At 37.9% G+C, this 17,630-nt stretch overlaps 1 protein-coding gene across 1 annotated transcript in view; it reads left to right on the top strand.

Moving 5' to 3' along the window:
* Positions 1 to 17,227, top strand: part of LOC113061785 (nectin-1-like) — a 93,976-nt gene extending 76,749 nt beyond the window's left edge. Inside the window, exon 6 of the mRNA XM_026231219.1 lies at positions 14,949 to 17,227. Coding sequence (XP_026087004.1) covers positions 14,949 to 15,454 — 506 coding nt within the window. The 3' untranslated portion in view covers positions 15,455 to 17,227. The remainder of the gene's footprint in view (positions 1 to 14,948) is intronic.
* The last annotated feature ends 403 nt before the right edge of the window (positions 17,228 to 17,630 follow it).

The following is a 17,630-nucleotide window of genomic DNA, read 5'->3' as shown; positions in this document are numbered from 1 at the left end:
TGTCTGGGTTCCATTGTAATGGTTTAATTACATTTTGAGTAACTTTAAAATAATTGAGCCCTATGAAGTTTGTATTCATTCATTAATTATTTATTTATTTCCAAAAATTGTTGTTTAATTTTTGTCAGGATTTATGGATTAATACAAATATATTATACTAAAGTTTCATCAAATTACACTGAACTTTTATTTTGAGGGGTTGCTTTGAAAACCTTCTGTGCTTTTATCTGACTATAGGTTTATCAAATTAAATGGCAAAATGCCGCTGAAGTCACTTGAATATGTCTGCAGTGGACAAAACTGTGTCACTCATTCACACAGAGATGCTCAGAACATACATACTTAATGCCGTTTTGTGCTTTAATATTCACAAACACTAGTCCTTATGACGATTTGAGTGTATAGCCCTAAAAATGTTCCAAAACCCATGTTATTCTACATTATTTTGAATTCTATTTCCATCGCAAAAACCGATGGGGCACTAATTTGTAATGGCATAATGGCGAGCAAATCACGACAGTTTTCATTTCTGGGTGCGCATCCATTTAGAACGATTCACTGACGCTCTGATCTCTCACACGCTTCAGGAAGGCCCACGATGTCACCTGTTTGTAGACGTGTTGCACAACATGGGTTAATGTGGCATTGGTGACTTAGCTCCCCTCCGTTTAAAAAGCCAAGACCGCTTAGCTCAGTGCCGCTACACGCCGCTGACAACTGTTCACGCTCGCCTGAGCATGCAATCCCTCACACCACGACCAGAAAATGAAGCTCAAAATGAGAGGAAGAACCAGAAGGAGAGTAAAAAAAAAAAAAAAGGCTGAGGGAAGTTAGAAGAATGCCCACAACAAGGTGAAAATAAGATGAATAAACCATAGCCACACCAACAAAAGTATAAATAAATAAAGGAAGACTTGTTGCTGGAAGAAACGCATGAGTGGACCCAATATTGGGATCCGTTTGAATAAAATGGAAATGTAAACGAGTCCTTGAGGCATGAGGGTGAATGTAGAGACGGGGTGTTTACTGGCTTTTATGTAAGTGGCTGAGTCAAGGTCTGGCGTCTCCCTCCTCTTCGTTCGCTTCTGTCACATATTCTGTCCTCCCAGGCTTGACAAGGGAGCAAACTGTGAAGGATGAAGAGGAAGAGAGCAGCAGACAGCAAAACGCCACAAAAAAAAAAAGTGAAACATGACACAAAGAAAAGGCAAGAGATAGCTTGGGATATGAATTGATAAGAAACCATTTGAGAGGCATTTCATTTGCATGAAAACTTCAGGGCTTTTAATATATCGATAGCCTCCGCTCACATCACACAGGCTTCATTTGAAATTCGTTCACGCTGCGATTCGGAGCAAAGGGCTGATTCGCCATACACAGCTCCAATTATACAAATCCCAGCGAGTGTAGAGCTGCTCGCACACACGAGGAATTATGATTCCTGCTGTTCTTATGGCCCATGAGGAGGACATCGCACTCGTCAGCTGTCACTATTTATGTTGTTAATAAATACATATTTCTACCTCAGGGTGAAAATAAATCAAATTGAATTGCATCTTTATCATAAATCAGTGCTTAATATTAGGGGTGTGACGGTTAGTATATAACCGTGAGACCGGCGGTTATAGTTGAACACCGTCATTAGAATTCTATAACCGCCAAAACCGTGTCATTAAAATATTTTTTACAAACATTTTTTATCAAAAATTATTTTCATTTTTTAGATAGGATCATAAGATGCACAATATATTGGGAGACATGGTTTTTACCACTTAATGAAGTTTTGTAAATCGTCAGACATGATATTTACCACTTCATAAAATTTTGCTTTGTAGAAAACCTTTCTTAAAAACGACTTTCGTTTTGTACAAATTTTATCTTAATTTTAATAAATGTTTCATCAACCAATTGCATGTATTTTGATAAATAAAAAGCAAATATAGCAGACAATGATAACCGTGACATGGAAGCACCAGCGCGCCGCGTTCACTTGCACTGCACCGTGAACTAGAGCACATCTCATCGTAAATGAAACCCAGCGTAGGCCTATGCCTCATACTCTAGCATTAAATATCTTTGCTGCATCCTTTCTAGAACAGACAATGGCTTTTTTTGCGGCTCGCATCAGCAAAGCATTGCATCGCAAAACAATCAGTGGATGGCGGGCGGGTGCGGCTTTGAAATTTGCTCAAAAAACGTTGGTGCGGATGATGAGTTTTGTGACAGATCTCCTTAATAAACGGAGGTCTGAAATCTCTGCGCCTTTACCGATCAGAGCGCGCGCTGAAACGGAGTTAACCCGCTATCTCCAAGATCAACCAATTGACTCTACGGCAGATCCACTAACCCCCCCCCCGACGGTTATGTTATGAACCGTCACATTTGACTCACGTCATAACCGTCATCACCAATTCTGAAACCGGCACACCCCTACTTAATATCTTAAAATTACAAATGTACATTATTTCACAAATGCAACTTTATTCCTCAATAGTTTTTATCTCACCGTTATGACTTTAAATGTTGGCACAAATAGACTATTTCTCATAATTGTGACTTCATATCCCAGAATTCCCGCTTCGTATTTTGTAATTTTACTTTATCATTCACAATTTTGACTGACTCTCATAATTTTAATGGAACTTTTCATAGTTTCGACTTGTTTCTCTCCAAATAATGATTTTTATCTCACAAATGGGACTAGCTCTCATAATTGTGACTTTATATATCATAATTACAGCTTCATATATCATAATTGTTACTTTATTACTCATATTTGTGACTGACTTCCAAAAGTGATAATTATTCTTCAATGTTAAATACAAAAATATTTTTATCTCAGAACTGGGACTGTTTCTCATTACTGCCTCATAACTTACGTCTCATAATTGCAACTTTATTCTGCTTCTCACAATTGCTACTTTATATCACGCAATTCATTACTTTCTTTTTCGTAATTGTTACTTGCATAATATCTCAAAGTATTTGTTCTTTCTAATAGTTTGTTTTTTTATTTTGTAAATGTGTTTGCAACTCTTTAAATCATGTAATCATATTCTAAAGGAGTGGTATATAAAACCAGGAATGTGTGTTAATCAAACAAATAATATCGGCTTTCATTTCAGATTTGCTTCTTCCTTCTGACTTCCATTTATTTCTTGTTTCCTTGTCTCCGTCCCTCTATTCCATCCTCTCACTGCCTCTCCTTCTTTCTGAGTAGCATCCTGATGAGGAATTTTAACGTCTTGCTTGGTGTGACATCCCTCCAGCGATGTGAAATTTGTTTGTCTCGCTTGTCATTGCGGAATCGGTCTCAATCGGACTGATATGACACTGTGAGCTCCCACACGCTGCCTGCTGCATAATTCATCCCTCCGCAGGACGTACATGTGGATTTTGTGTATCATTAAACTCTCAGCACAAGGACAACGTGGCTGTCTAGGCGATTGAAAAGCAAGCTCAAAGCTGCGTGTCGGGGGGTCTTTGCCTTCCAGCCGCGGACAAGCACTGCCGTGTCCCGCGAGTCTTGGCGGGCGAGCACCTGGGCGAGTTTTGAGTGTGCTGGACTGATGGAGTGTGAAGTCAGGCCTGCTCTGTTCTCTACAGGAAGTGACTTCCACTTTTCAGCTCCAACTAAGCTTCTGCCTCATTATCCAAATGAGATATTAGCATGTGCAAATCCTTTCCATATTTCCTTTTTTTCCCCTCTTTCTCTGCTAGGAGTGTGAGAGAGTGTAGGAGAGAGAAACAGCTACAGCCAGTCCTTTGAAGTCTCTTGATGAATGCAGTTTTCTGTACTTTGTTGACATTTGTCTTGTTGAAAAAGGAAGTTTGCGTGAGGCATATATGTTTTTTCAAATATATATGTTTATATATATATATATATATATATATATATATATATATATATATATATATATATATATATATATATATATATATATAATAACATATCATTATATTTTATTACACTGGAAAAAAAGAAAAGAAAAAGAAAATAATTTTTTTTAAAAACTTTAATTAATTAATGGATTATTAGAGTACACTTCCATATTTTTATTTATTTTATAAAATACTATTTCACTCTTTCTACTTCAGCACTTCACATTTGAATAAATGTGTTTGCTTTGTAATTATCTGTGAAATTTGTAGAAAATTTCTGAGTGATAATTTTTCGAAGTTTCTGAGTGATAATTATTTTAAACTAAATAATTTACCTTTTTTTTCCCCCTTCCTCCCAATTCAGTTTTATACATGTCCGGTTCATCCTCCTATTCCTCTTAGCACCTCTGCTGCATCACAGGCAGTTCTGAAAGGGCTGAAGACAGCCACAGTGCATTTCTGCGATTTATGATGCCCGTCCCCTCCTACCACGGAAGCCATTTTCTGCTCTCAGTGGGAGGAGATTTGTTGTCTGTGATGGAGTAGTCACATTGCAGGACACACAGTCACTGCAGAGTTTTCTCTGGCAGTGATCAGCCCCCCTGTCATCCTCCCTTCCCCTCCTCCTATCATCACACTGTCTATTACTGTTGGGAGCATCAGTCCTGGGAGGGTGAGTAAGTGGGTCAGACAGTAACTCAGGGTCAGAGCCTCGGCAGTGAGTCACTCATTTGATAGAGTGTACCAAAATTATCAGGGGAAAAAAAAAACACAAAAACAACAGAGGTGGACGGCTAGCATACTACAATTATTTAGTTATTTAGTTTATATTTGACAAGAAAACAAAACAATAGGGATGCACTGAAATTTCGGATGTCGAAATTACATCCTATAAAAGTCTGGTTATTTTATTTACTTGTATTACATAGTCATATATATATATATATATATATATATATATATATATATATATATATATATATATATATATATATATATATATATTCAGTATCATAAACATTTTAAAGTAAAATTATTAGTAACATTTAAATAAAAATATAATAAAATTGATTTATTTCTGTTTTAGCACATAATTTCCATTTTGCCGAATCCCTGTAAAATACAAAGTGACATGCCTATCCATCACCCCCACACACACATACACACACTTTTAATGACATGTAAATTCGTCCCCCGCACTTTTTTTGGGCAAGTGTGTTCACATCCTAAATCTAGATTTAAATTCAAAGAGACAGGATAGTCTATGCATGACATGATATTTTATTCGTATCTTGAATGAAGCGATGTGAACATTACAGAGTGCTAAAAACTGTCATGCAGAAAAGTCTAAGACGGACTCGTATAAGTAATAACTCATGACATGCCAATATGGATAAGAGCATCCAGCTATCAGCAGCTGTAAGCTAAATCAGTTCAGAAAAACGTTTAGACTGATGAAACGTGAAGACATTAAACACACGTTTGCAACCAAAATATGGTTTGTCATCTCCAGAAAATAAATAATGTGAAAACCGAAGTGCTAATTGCAATAGGATTTGTTATGTATAGAAACTAGTCTGCATTATTCTGACAAAAATGGAAAAAAAGTGTGTGTAGTATACAAACAATTCACAATATTGTCATTAGGAAAATATAGTACAAATATTAAAGAATACAAATAATGGGTTATTGTACAGCAGTGTATTTTGTTTCTTACTCAATTGAAAGTTAGAAATAAGAGAAAAATAAAAAAAAGTATTATGATGGCATTTGACATTTCAGTCCAGCACACTTCGGAAATGATGGTTACACCCCTTGATACGAGGATGTCGCAACTAAATGAGTTTAGACCAGCGTTTCGGTACGATGTCTAAAAATCCAACCCCGCTCTCTGGGGAAAATATCTCGTGAGCTGCAGATGCCAGCACGAGTTCAGGTCAGAACGCTGAATGCATCATCATCACTCCATGTCAACACTTTTCCTTCATGTTATCACTCTACACAGACTCACAAGTCAAGTCTGCCTTATTGTCAATTCTTCCACATGTACAGTACATGCAAACAGAGAATCGAAATTGCTTTACTCTCAGACCCTTGGTTGCATACAGATAACACTAACAATGGAGCCTAAAAATGTAGATCAAATATAAAATATAAGATACAGCTATACAATAAGGGAATGTAAAAAAGTTTTTTTTAATAAAATTAAAAATAAAGTTAAATAAAGCAGTGCAAGGCACATGGCAGATGGAGTGCAAACTAGTGAAGTGAACAAACAGTGCAGATAAAAAGCTTATTCAGTCTGATTAAAGTGACAAAGGGCTCAAGAGCAGTTATTTTATTAAACTGACTGAAGAGGTAGTAGAGTGACGTCAGTTCAACTCAAATTGATATTTTCAGTCAAAGGGATAGTTCACACTTTTTCAAAAAAAAAAAAAAAAAAGTGATCATTCTCTCACTCTCATGTCATTCTAAACCAGCAGAACACACACACACATACACACACAACGAAAATCGTACAGTATGTGCATAACTATCAGTCTGACAAACAGGGACATGTCAAAATAATGTACTGTGGTTATTGGCAGCATATCACAAAAAATGTCAAAAGAGCTTAACTTGTATTGAACCAAGAATATTCCTATATATCTTTAGGCCATTTGATTTGGCGAAAGTGGAAAACTGTGTAAGGAAGAAAAGGAACGGAATGATAGTATTCTAGTAAGAGGATGGAGGGAAAGTGAGTGAGAATGAGACTTTTGTGTGGTGCTCTGGAGAGAAAGTTTGCTTGTTGAGTTTAGTCTGCTGATGAGGATTTATTCTTTGTGGCAGCATTACATTTCCATGACTTCACAACCGTGGGCAAATCCAGTCTCTCTCTCTCTCTCTCTCTCTCTCTCTCTCTCTCTCTCTCTCTCTCTCTCTCTCTCATTCACTCTCTCACCAGATCTCACTTGAATTACTGATTAAACACATCCTCCTCCATTACCGACCCTCTCTAACTCTCTTTTTAGGTCATTATCTTTTTCCCATTCTCCTTTTTTTTTTTTGTCATTCAGCATATTCTGCTCACATCTTGCTTCACGATTTCCCTATCCTTTTATTCACTTTTCATCTAGTCTCCCTGGCTCCGCTGGACATTTATTCTGGTGTGTAGAAATATCCGAGCATGGTGGTGATGGAGGTTATGAATGTGAATGGCCTCCTGCTCTGTGATGCTGCTTGTATAAAAGCGCTCTTACACATTAAACAGCAGCAAACCTTTAACCAACGATCGCCTAGCAAACAGGCGAGATCTAGATTCATTCTGAAATATAGTTTGTTAGTTGGTTTATTTACAGTACTTGTTTTATGTGATTAAATAAATCATCATTTTTTATATACAATAAATTATGGCAAATTAAAAAATGTCAAACATTAACAAAACAAAAAAAGTTTATTAGCAATGCATTATTTAATTATTTCATTAGAGATAGAGGAAAACACAAACACACACGTGTATGAATAATTATATAATTGACTGTATTATTTATTGATTACATTTTTATAGTCAGATTTCAACAACATTCAACAGCTTTCAAAATATAATGGGATTTATAGCAATTCATTAGTGCAGTTTATTAACAGTCCTGATATTCCAGAAAGAAAATTCCATACTTGAGCTCTGTCTAAACATAGACAGAAAAGTCCACGGTAGTCACATTTTCCAATCATTTTTACATTTGTTTCAGCAACAGCACATGCACAAAACTCCAAACCGTTATTTCCATCACATGAGCCAAATTCATGTAATTACATTTTCTCTCAGGCAGCATTAGGGCTGGGCGATGTGTAGGTATATAGTGTTACTGTGGTATAAAATGTCAACCGTAGCAGTTTTTACATTTATTATTATTATTATTTTGTGTGTACTGCAACATGTAAGTATGTAGGCATGGTTAATTCACGTTCAGCGCACGTCAGTCTGAGATGCTGCCATTTGTCAAAGAAACATGAAGAAAGATGAACTAGCAGATCAGGAGGATCCACAAAGGATTACATTTTCTAAAGGGTTGTTGATAACGTGATATTGTCGGAACAAAGGTGCAGTAGTCAACCGCGAGAGCAGTGCAGCACCCGGAGAGTTTAGAGGAGTGCACAGCTTCACAGTGGAATTAAGCTTATTTGACTACAACACTTCATATACCAATGTCATTACGAATAGAAATAACCTTAAATAATGTATAGTTATCAGCATCTTTTGACATATTATGAGTACAGTTAATTCAACACAAAAAAAAAATCAAATTCAACGTAGACGCGCAAGTGGGTGCTGTGGTAAAGAACAACCTGTATTTTGAGGCGAATGCATATAATCCTGTATCTGAGGCAAAATGTCTCAATATTGAGAATGCAACAGCGTGTTATATTTTTCTAATTTCAAATAATTGGTCAGTGATTGGAACCCGCTGATAACAACCTATTGATGCTCAAAGTACCGATTTTTTTTTTTTTTTTTATGATTTAGAAGACATTTGCACTAGAGCTGTAATCTGGCCATAAAAGTTAGGCCCGACAGGTTTCGGCCCGAGTCCAACAAGTACATTTTGACTGACAGCTTTTTAAAAGCCCGAACCCGTGTACAGGCCGACATTATTCAAATGTGCGCACGCACACAGCTCTTTTGCCTTTGGTCAAGAATGGGTCATTTATACATGTTTTAACATAATTTATTCATAACTAACGTAGACTTGTCCTCTGTGACATCTTAACATCTCAGCACTCTAAATAGAAATAGGCTCATTTAGCCTATAAATAGACCAACGCACCAATAAAAACAAGTCTTTTTCAAACATTTTTTTGAGATAAATTTCAAATTAAGATAATATTTGGCAATAACTAAATTTTTTGGAGGAAATGATTAAATCCAGTGTAGATGGCTTCAGCGCGTTCCTGCGCTCACTGATGGTGCGTCATTATTCACTCATTATTTTCATTATTAACATGCTCAAAACTTTCCCACACCTCAGACTTTGCTTAAGTTGCTGGTGCAAACAAAACCTAATCACCAGAGGCAAGCCTCTGTTACACCTACTTAGCATCCATTATCGCATCTTTCTCGTGCTAATCGAAACACGTCACATGACTGCTCATTTACCTCGCAAACCGGAGCGCAAGCCCGAGTCCGCGTAAAATGATACAAATTAAGTCCGAACCCGACCGAACCCGTCGGGTCCCATCGCGTCCCGTCGGGTTCGGGCAAAGATCTTAAACTCTAATCTGCACATATGTTTTTGTATGATGGTGTTTTGTGAACAAATGTTCTTTATAAATGTTTGTTCAAGTCAGCTTGGTTATTAGCATGGAACCTTAGTGTTTCTTTATTTGTTTGCTTTCATTTACATGTCGTGTAGGAGAACATATGCTAGACCATGTTTCTCTGCTAGTAATTGTGACAACAAATTCTACACATTCATGTGGACATGCTGTTATGGAAGAAAATGAATGTAAATAAATGTAAACTAAATAGAGATAAAAAAAAAAAAAAAAACACATGTTGTCACAGCATTTGCAAGCCAGTTAATGATTAGCCAAACAGAAAATCATTTGGAAGACTGCAACACTGCGTGTCACACATTATATAACCACATGCTTTGATTGATTTTTTTTTTTTTTTCATGCTTCTTCGACCAGTTAATCTCAACAGGGGTCTGTTTGTCCATAGCAACTCAAGGTTATGGCAGTATCTGCATATTCCCAGAGGGTTGTTAATAGGCCGTTTCTTTTGTCAGCTTTAATGGTATCAGGGCAGTTGGAGACACACTGCGAGTGAGGTTTTATCTATCTTCTGGCAGGTTTAGCCGTTGGCGACATGGCATTGAAGTCTTAGATCCCCCACCGCCGCTCTTGCAACCACGCTACGTGTCTGTCACCTCGCTCTGCTTCCCTGCCACCCGATGAAGAAAAGCAGCCAGAGATGGCTGAATTATTAGTGTTGCAATAATAAGATTACTCTTGTGTGATTAACAACAGGCCCACACACTATGTATGTAGTGGATGTACATGTAGGTAATGAACGGCACCTACAGTAAGTATATTTTAGTTAATTTCTTAAGCTACAGCTTGCTATCCTAATGCTTACTGTATTAATAGAGTTAGCATTGAGCTTCCATAGTTCAGCTGAAAAAAAAAAAAAAGATTTGTCAAGAATGGGCAGTAAGTGAGATTTTGGGGAAGTTAGAGACAGTTATGGAGTCTTGAAGTGGGGTGTGGGAACATCTTTTTATTCCCGTCATTCCTAAGTACTTTGGAAGTAAGGAGAATACAGCCATTGATTCGCTTTGCAAATCAAGCCTTCAAGGGCTTCATCTATCGCCTACATGCCTTTGATTGTATAAGAGCTCTTGTGAGCCTGATGGAATCTTTTAAAGATCTTTTTAAGGACCTATAGCATACAGATGGGACTAAAAGAACACCTCAAAATGGATAGCTCACCCAAAAATACAGTGGAAGTCATCTGGGAAATTTCCAGTTTTGTGTGAACTATCCCTTTAAGGAAAATTTGATTGACTGCAAAAAAAAAAAAAAAAAAAAATAGAAAACTCTACCCTAATATATATATTTATTTAAACATTGATAGAACAACTCATTCTGTGAGAAAATAAATCTTGAATGCAGCTCGTTTTGTGTAACAGTCATATAAATGCATCACAAAATAATGTAGTTAAAAAAAATAAATAAATGAAAACAACTAAGACAAAAAAAAAAATAATAAAAACATTTATTAGAATTAAAATGGAAATGTAAAAATTTAACCAGAAAATAAATAAATAAACCTTGATAATAAAGTTTAATAAAACTTATAAATCTCAATGTATCATCTCAGTGATACTCAAATAACAGTGGTCTGGATGATAAAACTAGTCTGACATAATGTATGAAACATGCCTTAGTTTTCATTTTAATGAGATTTTGCATCGATAATGATTTAGTCTGCCACATTTCCCATATGTATTTGTATGTTTTCACAAAAACCCAACATGGGTGGCAAGTATTTATAGGCTTCATAGTGGCATCCAGTTTGAAATCATTTGCTGTATTTTTTCTTTGGGGTCATTTTGCAGTTTGTGTCTAGTTGCGGCTAGTTATGGTGTCATAAATATAGTAGCAGTATAAACACACCCCTTCAGCAGGGAAAGAATAAGGGGCACCAAACGAGTTTACCAATTAGAGCGATGGAGTGAGAGCTGAGGCGATACTGACAGAAAGGTGCACTGGAGGAAAGCGGAACGAATTAGAGGAAGAAGACTGGTCCTTTCAACTCTCCCAGTCATGTGGATTTCTCTTTCTCCGAATAATGAAGCCCCCAGTTTGTCTAATCCCATTAAAGGCCAGATTAATACTTGAGAGCTGATAACTGACAGAGTGGTCGCACCACCGGCGACCAAACCACAGTGTGGACACTGACTAAACCTAGAATAGAAAGAGCAGAGGAAAGAGAAACAGAGAAAGGGAGGCTGAGAATAAATTAATGGGTTCCTGTGGTTGAATAGCTTTAGCCGTGAAGTGTCACAGTAATTAAACTTGAGAGAAAGACTTCAGTAGTCAAACTGTTCCTTTGACCCCCCAATATGAGAAACAGCAGCCTGCTAGCTTTAACATTTGGCATTGACATTAATGACGGCTGTTTGAGAATTTGAAATAATGGTTTCATTCGAGTTTAAACAGGAAATGAAATAGTTTAAAAGCCCATTATATCTGTAGACCTTTATTTAACCAGGAAAGAAACATTTAGATAATATACTGTCATGATGGCAAATTACAAAAGTAGCTAAATCATTGGTTCATGTTGTGGAAAAGTACTGTGGTGGTAACAATCCTCCACACTCTAGGTGGCGATAGAGTTGACTTAAAACCACTGTGCCTTTAAACTAATGTGTCGCTATTCGTCTGGCTATAAACATTTTAAGAGTTTACTGACTTCAAATAACTTTATTCCCACGGCTGTCTTCAAACTGTTCCTATCATGACAGTAGTTCACTTGACAAAGAAAACTGACTATAGAAGAAGAATATGTATGCTAAAACTTGCTATAGCACCATTCGAAGCAAATAAATTAGTGTAGAAACAATTTTTCTCTCAGGAACTGCTAGTAAATTCTGCAAATTATTACAATCATGGCAAGTAACATTTTGAATTACATATGAAATTAAGTAGAAAGACATTTTACATTTCAATATATTAATAAAATAAATCTTCATCGTACAAGCACTGTGTTAGCATTGCAAATATTTCGAAACACAACAATACATGAAATTCAGTTTGTGTAGCTAGAAAAGCTTTCAGTTGTGCACTTCTTTGTGTATCTTCTGAAAGTATGCTATGCATTTCCCCTTCCCTATTAGCATATAACTTTATATTCTTAGATTAAAGGACTAGATGGATTGAACCTCTAGAGGTTTTTGCCTTTTACGACTGTAATCCTTTACAAGCTGTCTGAGTGTGTCAATGAGAAATATCTGACCATCACCGCGTGTGTGGTGCGTACCAGACTGTGCTCTGCCAGGTCTAGAATGGAAGCTCATTAAGTAGCTGGAATATGTCAAATGCAGCTCACCCTGACCGCCTTATTACTGCCTACATTCAATAAGTCACTGTCGCATAAGGCAGTCAGAAACCTTCACAATGCAGCCGCTGACCTTTTTAACCGGCATACACTATTAGCACATGCAAATGGCATAGACTTTAGACTGGAAATATGATGCATGGTGTCTAACGACTGCTGTTCCGTTGTTGTCAGGGGTTGTATTGTGCTGCTAACTACGCACAACTGTTGTGTTAACACAGCGTGTGAGACACATTTCTAGGCTGTTTGGAGGAGCTCATACAAGACATTGTTGGATGTGTTGGTTTCATATCTTGTGGCAATCAGAGGCAATCAAATATTCTGATTTGGGGTGGGATTTTGAATGTGACGACCAATAAAATGTATTGTAAGACACATAGTTTGTTGCTCCGTCGCACTCTACCTAATTTTAGAGTTAATTGTTTTGAATCGAATTTTGAGTGTTGGTAGGGTTTTGCACTGACCTCTTGTAGTGCTTGGAGGAGTTTGGTTATATAAGGAGCGCCGCACAAAGAAAAGTCTTTAGAAACCGCATGTAAGCTGTTAATCCTGCAACTGTGAATGATCCAATGCTGAAAAAAGTTGCATGTCTTGCTTTTGTGTATGTGTGTGTACGTGTGTGAAGTACTTCTTCATCTCTAATTGCTGTTTGCAGTTCTTAATGCTGTGGGTACTTTTAAGAAATTGGTTATTGACTTTTTGCATGGGCTTATTACATGCTGTGTCCCTTGTATTCTGTTGGATGCATGTATTTTGTGTGCTTCGAAAACAAAGCCACAAGCAGTGTGTCAGCTGTAACCGTGTACAGTCGACTTGCAGGGGATTCATGTTCCAGCATGACTGTAAAAACCACATCACTCATCAGAAAGACTATGAACTTTCGAAAGCAGTGGTTCTTTCACCTGCAGCTTTATACGTTCTTTAATTCATTGAGTAAAAAGAAAGACATGCATTGCATGAATGGTTTAATAGAAAAAAAGTGTTTGCTTTAAAAAAAAATGTATTCCATATAAGCCAACAAGGTCTAGAGCTTCAAATGGAAGCCACCTGTACGCAAGTTGAATCATAATATTTGAGGTCGTTCAGATTTAAAGAGCTTACTGGTCTATTGTTAAAAGTGTATTGGTGCTGATTGTGACAGTGCTGCAGCAAATAACTTAAATGATCAAGGGCACCTATCCACTAGAGTTTACACTTCATCGGAGAATACTTTGAACCAATTGGTTTCTAAAAACTTTCCAAAAGTAAAGCAACCAAAGATTTTAACATTTATTAAAACACTACTGAAACTTAAGTGGTGGGTTCATTAATCACCTATTAATATTCAACTCATTCTCTTTCCCATTTTTAGTGTCACTATTAGGACACTAAACTAGACCAGGCTTAATCATGCATGTCTGGGCTGTTTTAACTGAGAGCAACTTACTGAACTTAAATTATGTCAGTGCCATTGTTTTATCTCAAGATGCAAGGAAGTAATATATTTCCTTAAGGCAAGTTTATAAAAGATACTTAAATGTCCTAATTGAACTATGGTCTGGCTTATCCCGAAGCCCTGTCTTTGAAACCAGGCCTAAAGGAAGACTCCAGTATCTATTTTGAACTAGGAGGTCCATTGAGAAATCTCTGCTATTAATACTCAATTATTTATTCTCATTTAATTATATATTGTAGTATAATTTGGTCTTTATGATATATGTCGAATCCATTTTAATCTATAAGGCAAGCAACTGAAAACAATGGAGTTCCAAATTCATCAAAATGCCTAGGGCTGGTATCTCCAACCCTGCTCCTGAAAAACTGCCGTCCTGCAGCCTTCAGTTCTAACCCTGCTCCAACACAGCTTTCTGTGATTATATAGTAACACTGAATACCTCGATTAGCTGGTGTGAACACCTTGATTGATCAGGTCGGTTTGATATTGGAGCTGAAATCTGCAGGACATTAGCTCTTGAGGAGCTGGGTTAGAGACACCTGGCCTAGGGATACCTTATGAGTCACAATAGTGAACAGTTTGACCCAAGCTTCCATGGTTAAAATGATGTCCTTTTCTAAATTTTCACTCAAAACCAATGCAATGTGATGCAACCAATGTGCATAAAACAACATGCTAGGTGGGTATTAGAAAGTAGTCCCAATGTTCTATTGTACAGAAGCCCTAAATTTCAAGTATTTTGTTCATTTTCCTAGCATACAATATGGTTTGAGTGCTTGCCCTTATGTTCCATAAAATGCATGATGTGAGAAAAAATTGCAGCTTTTGCTTTTCTATATGAAGCCGTCGTAATGGATTGGTTTTGTGGGTGGTTGTGGGTTTGAGGCGGGGGCTCCTTCCTTTCTTCCTTTTTGTTTCTCCTCCCCTATGTTCCTTTCCTCATCAAAATTTGCACCTGCACAAATGCACCTCCTTCCCACCAGAGCACTGACACACTTTCCCTTGCATCTGTGTTTTCCTACCCAGAATTCCCTAACTCCCCGCGTTTTGATGACCCTGACATCCCAAAGGCGGTGCATAGTTCCGGAGCTGCCATCGGTGGTGCGGTCGGTGGAGTGGTCCTGCTGGTGGCCGCCATCGCACTGCTTGTCTTCTTCCTGCGGCGGCGTCAGCGCACCTTTAAAGGCGACTACAGCACCAAAAAACATGTGTTCGGGAATGGATACAGCAAGGCCGGCGGCATGCCTGCCCATCCTCCGATGCCCAAGAACCTGCAGTACCCAGACGACTCAGATGATGAAAAGAAACCGACTCAAATTAGCGGGCCCGGTGGTTTCGAGAGCGCCGATCAGGATTTTGACGGCAACTCTGAGGATCTGAAGAGACCCTATTTCACTGTAGATGAAGGCGAAAGTCGCGATTACGATGAACGGACTCTCCCCTTCCAGTACGACCCCGAGCCCGAGATCACCGACGACATGGTCTCCCAAAACGACGGCTCTGTTATTTCAAAGAAAGAGTGGTATGTGTAGAGTGGCATGCAACATCAAGGAAAAAAGGTCGACCTTTTGCCCTCTCCTGCATCCAACCACATCCATCCACCTCCATCACTAGAACCCTCCCTCCATGTGTTTTTCCCTATCTGCACATCCCATCCCTGACCCATTTACCTTCGCCCCCATCAGAGTCCATCGAAATAAACAGCTGTAGAAAAAGCATCAACACGTCTACATCAACATGCTTTTAGATGAACCTGCAACAACAGCTAGAGGTTTTCTCAGTGACTGATGCCAATCGACATCCAGTAAGGCTGGACATGCAGGTAGCTTAAACATATTACGATGTATTATCATTTTTGTCTCATTTTGTTGTTATTATACATGTATTAAATGTATAAAAAGAGACTGTAAGTGTTTCGGAAAGGGGTATATTGCTGATCATGTTGTGAAAGTCTAACACTGGATGTATGATTATTATTATTTTTTAATATTGTCTTGTTTTTTTTTGTTTATCTCCTTAGCATATCACCATTACTTTTACATTAATCATAGTTTTGTCTGTTTTTAAATAATCTTGTTTTTATATGGAGTGTGAGTTACCAGAAAATGTGGAACTAAATGGTAGAATAATTATTCCTGCTCATACATGTGCCGTTGTGAGGTCAAAGGTTGCGTTAACACTATCGTGTTTAATGGAAACATCATAATCCTGTGGTTCTTGGTTCAAACGCCGCTCCCAACTTCCTAAAGGACCCAGAATGTACATCCAGGGGTCCGACAATGTGGCATAGCCTTGAAGTGTACAATCCAATGGAACAAAAATGCATGTGGTTTCTGACTACTCTCCAAAAACAGTATTTATTTTAAGACCCAGCTCTGCTGAGAGCTGAGGAACACATCTGCAGCGTTAGTCATATGCACACTGCAGTCGAGCATGCAGAACGGGGCCTAGACAGATATACTTCACCCACCCACCCGGCCCTCAATCTCCATGCCAGTCCCAGTCAGTCTCCATCCATAGATCCACCTCGGATGTGCCATCACGTGTAGTGTTTTCATAGCAATGCTTTCCCAAATCCATTTCCTCTGAAACTCTTAAGACGCAAAAGGAGAATCCTGTGTAATGTGGTGTTGTTATAAAGACAGGGTGTTTGTTATTTAGAGTTGGTGATGTGGAGTGGTCAAAATGTTTTCAAGATCTTGTAAATATGAACAGGTTCAACGGTAATGTTTAGTTCCACGGGAGATTAAAGCACAGGTGTATAGTGCTTGTGTCAACCAGCATATAGAGCCTTTTGATGGAAGCAGTTTTTCCAAAAGTATAAGTAGCGGTAAGAGCATGGGTCATGGGAATTAAACTACGGAAAAGTCTCGAGCCAAAGTGGAATCGGAGGTAAACATGGCAGCAACTGGGCTTCACAGACAGTTGTTATGCACTGCTGGATCTTTGAAACCGCAGGATCTGCTGCAAAGCCAGGATTCTTTTCCAAATCCTTCCTGATCCTCTATAAGGAGCAGATATGTTTGCTACAAATTAGTATGTATTTAAATAAACAAAATGGATATTCATCAAAATCCTGACATACCTGTTCGGCTGCAAAATGTATGAGCATTCAGGCCTTTTTTTAATGCATGTGTGTCTTTTTTAACTGCTCTTTGTTTGGTTTAGCATTTCTCACACTTTTTACATCAGGGTTGTTTGGTGTTTGTGAATAGGTGGGCAGTTTTCCATTAAATTATTTTATTTTCAGAGACAAATAACCACCCTGCGTCCTTACCTCTTGCTAGACTCAAAAAAAAAAAAAATGTTTTAGTAGACTTTACCATTGCTTGTCCATTAAATATTCAGTTCTCTTGCCTGCCTTAAACAGGGCTCTTTAGAAGACGAAATATTATTACGCTGAACCCCTGAAATATCATAGACAATCTACGAGGACCTGAGAACATGGGGAAACTCCAGATGAGGTTGCTCACTCCCTCATGGAATCTGGCGGCTATTTTGCATTTTCTCTCTAAGGGAATTACAAATGTTATCATGCATTAAAGCTGAGAGGTCCACACTCCAGTTGGTAGATGAAGCCATCATTAGAAGAACCCACATAATAAACAAACTGCAGCCACTGATTCCCTGTGGTCCTTGTAATACACTTACATCTAAGCTACATACCTTGATGGTAGATTTCATTCACATCTTGATTTGACCTAAAGC

Source organism: Carassius auratus, chromosome 43 (assembly GCF_003368295.1).
Source record: "Carassius auratus strain Wakin chromosome 43, ASM336829v1, whole genome shotgun sequence".
NCBI classification, from domain to species: domain Eukaryota; kingdom Metazoa; phylum Chordata; class Actinopteri; order Cypriniformes; family Cyprinidae; genus Carassius; species Carassius auratus.
The sequence above is the reverse complement of the archived record's forward strand: the minus strand, read 5'-3'. Positions and strand labels throughout refer to the sequence as shown.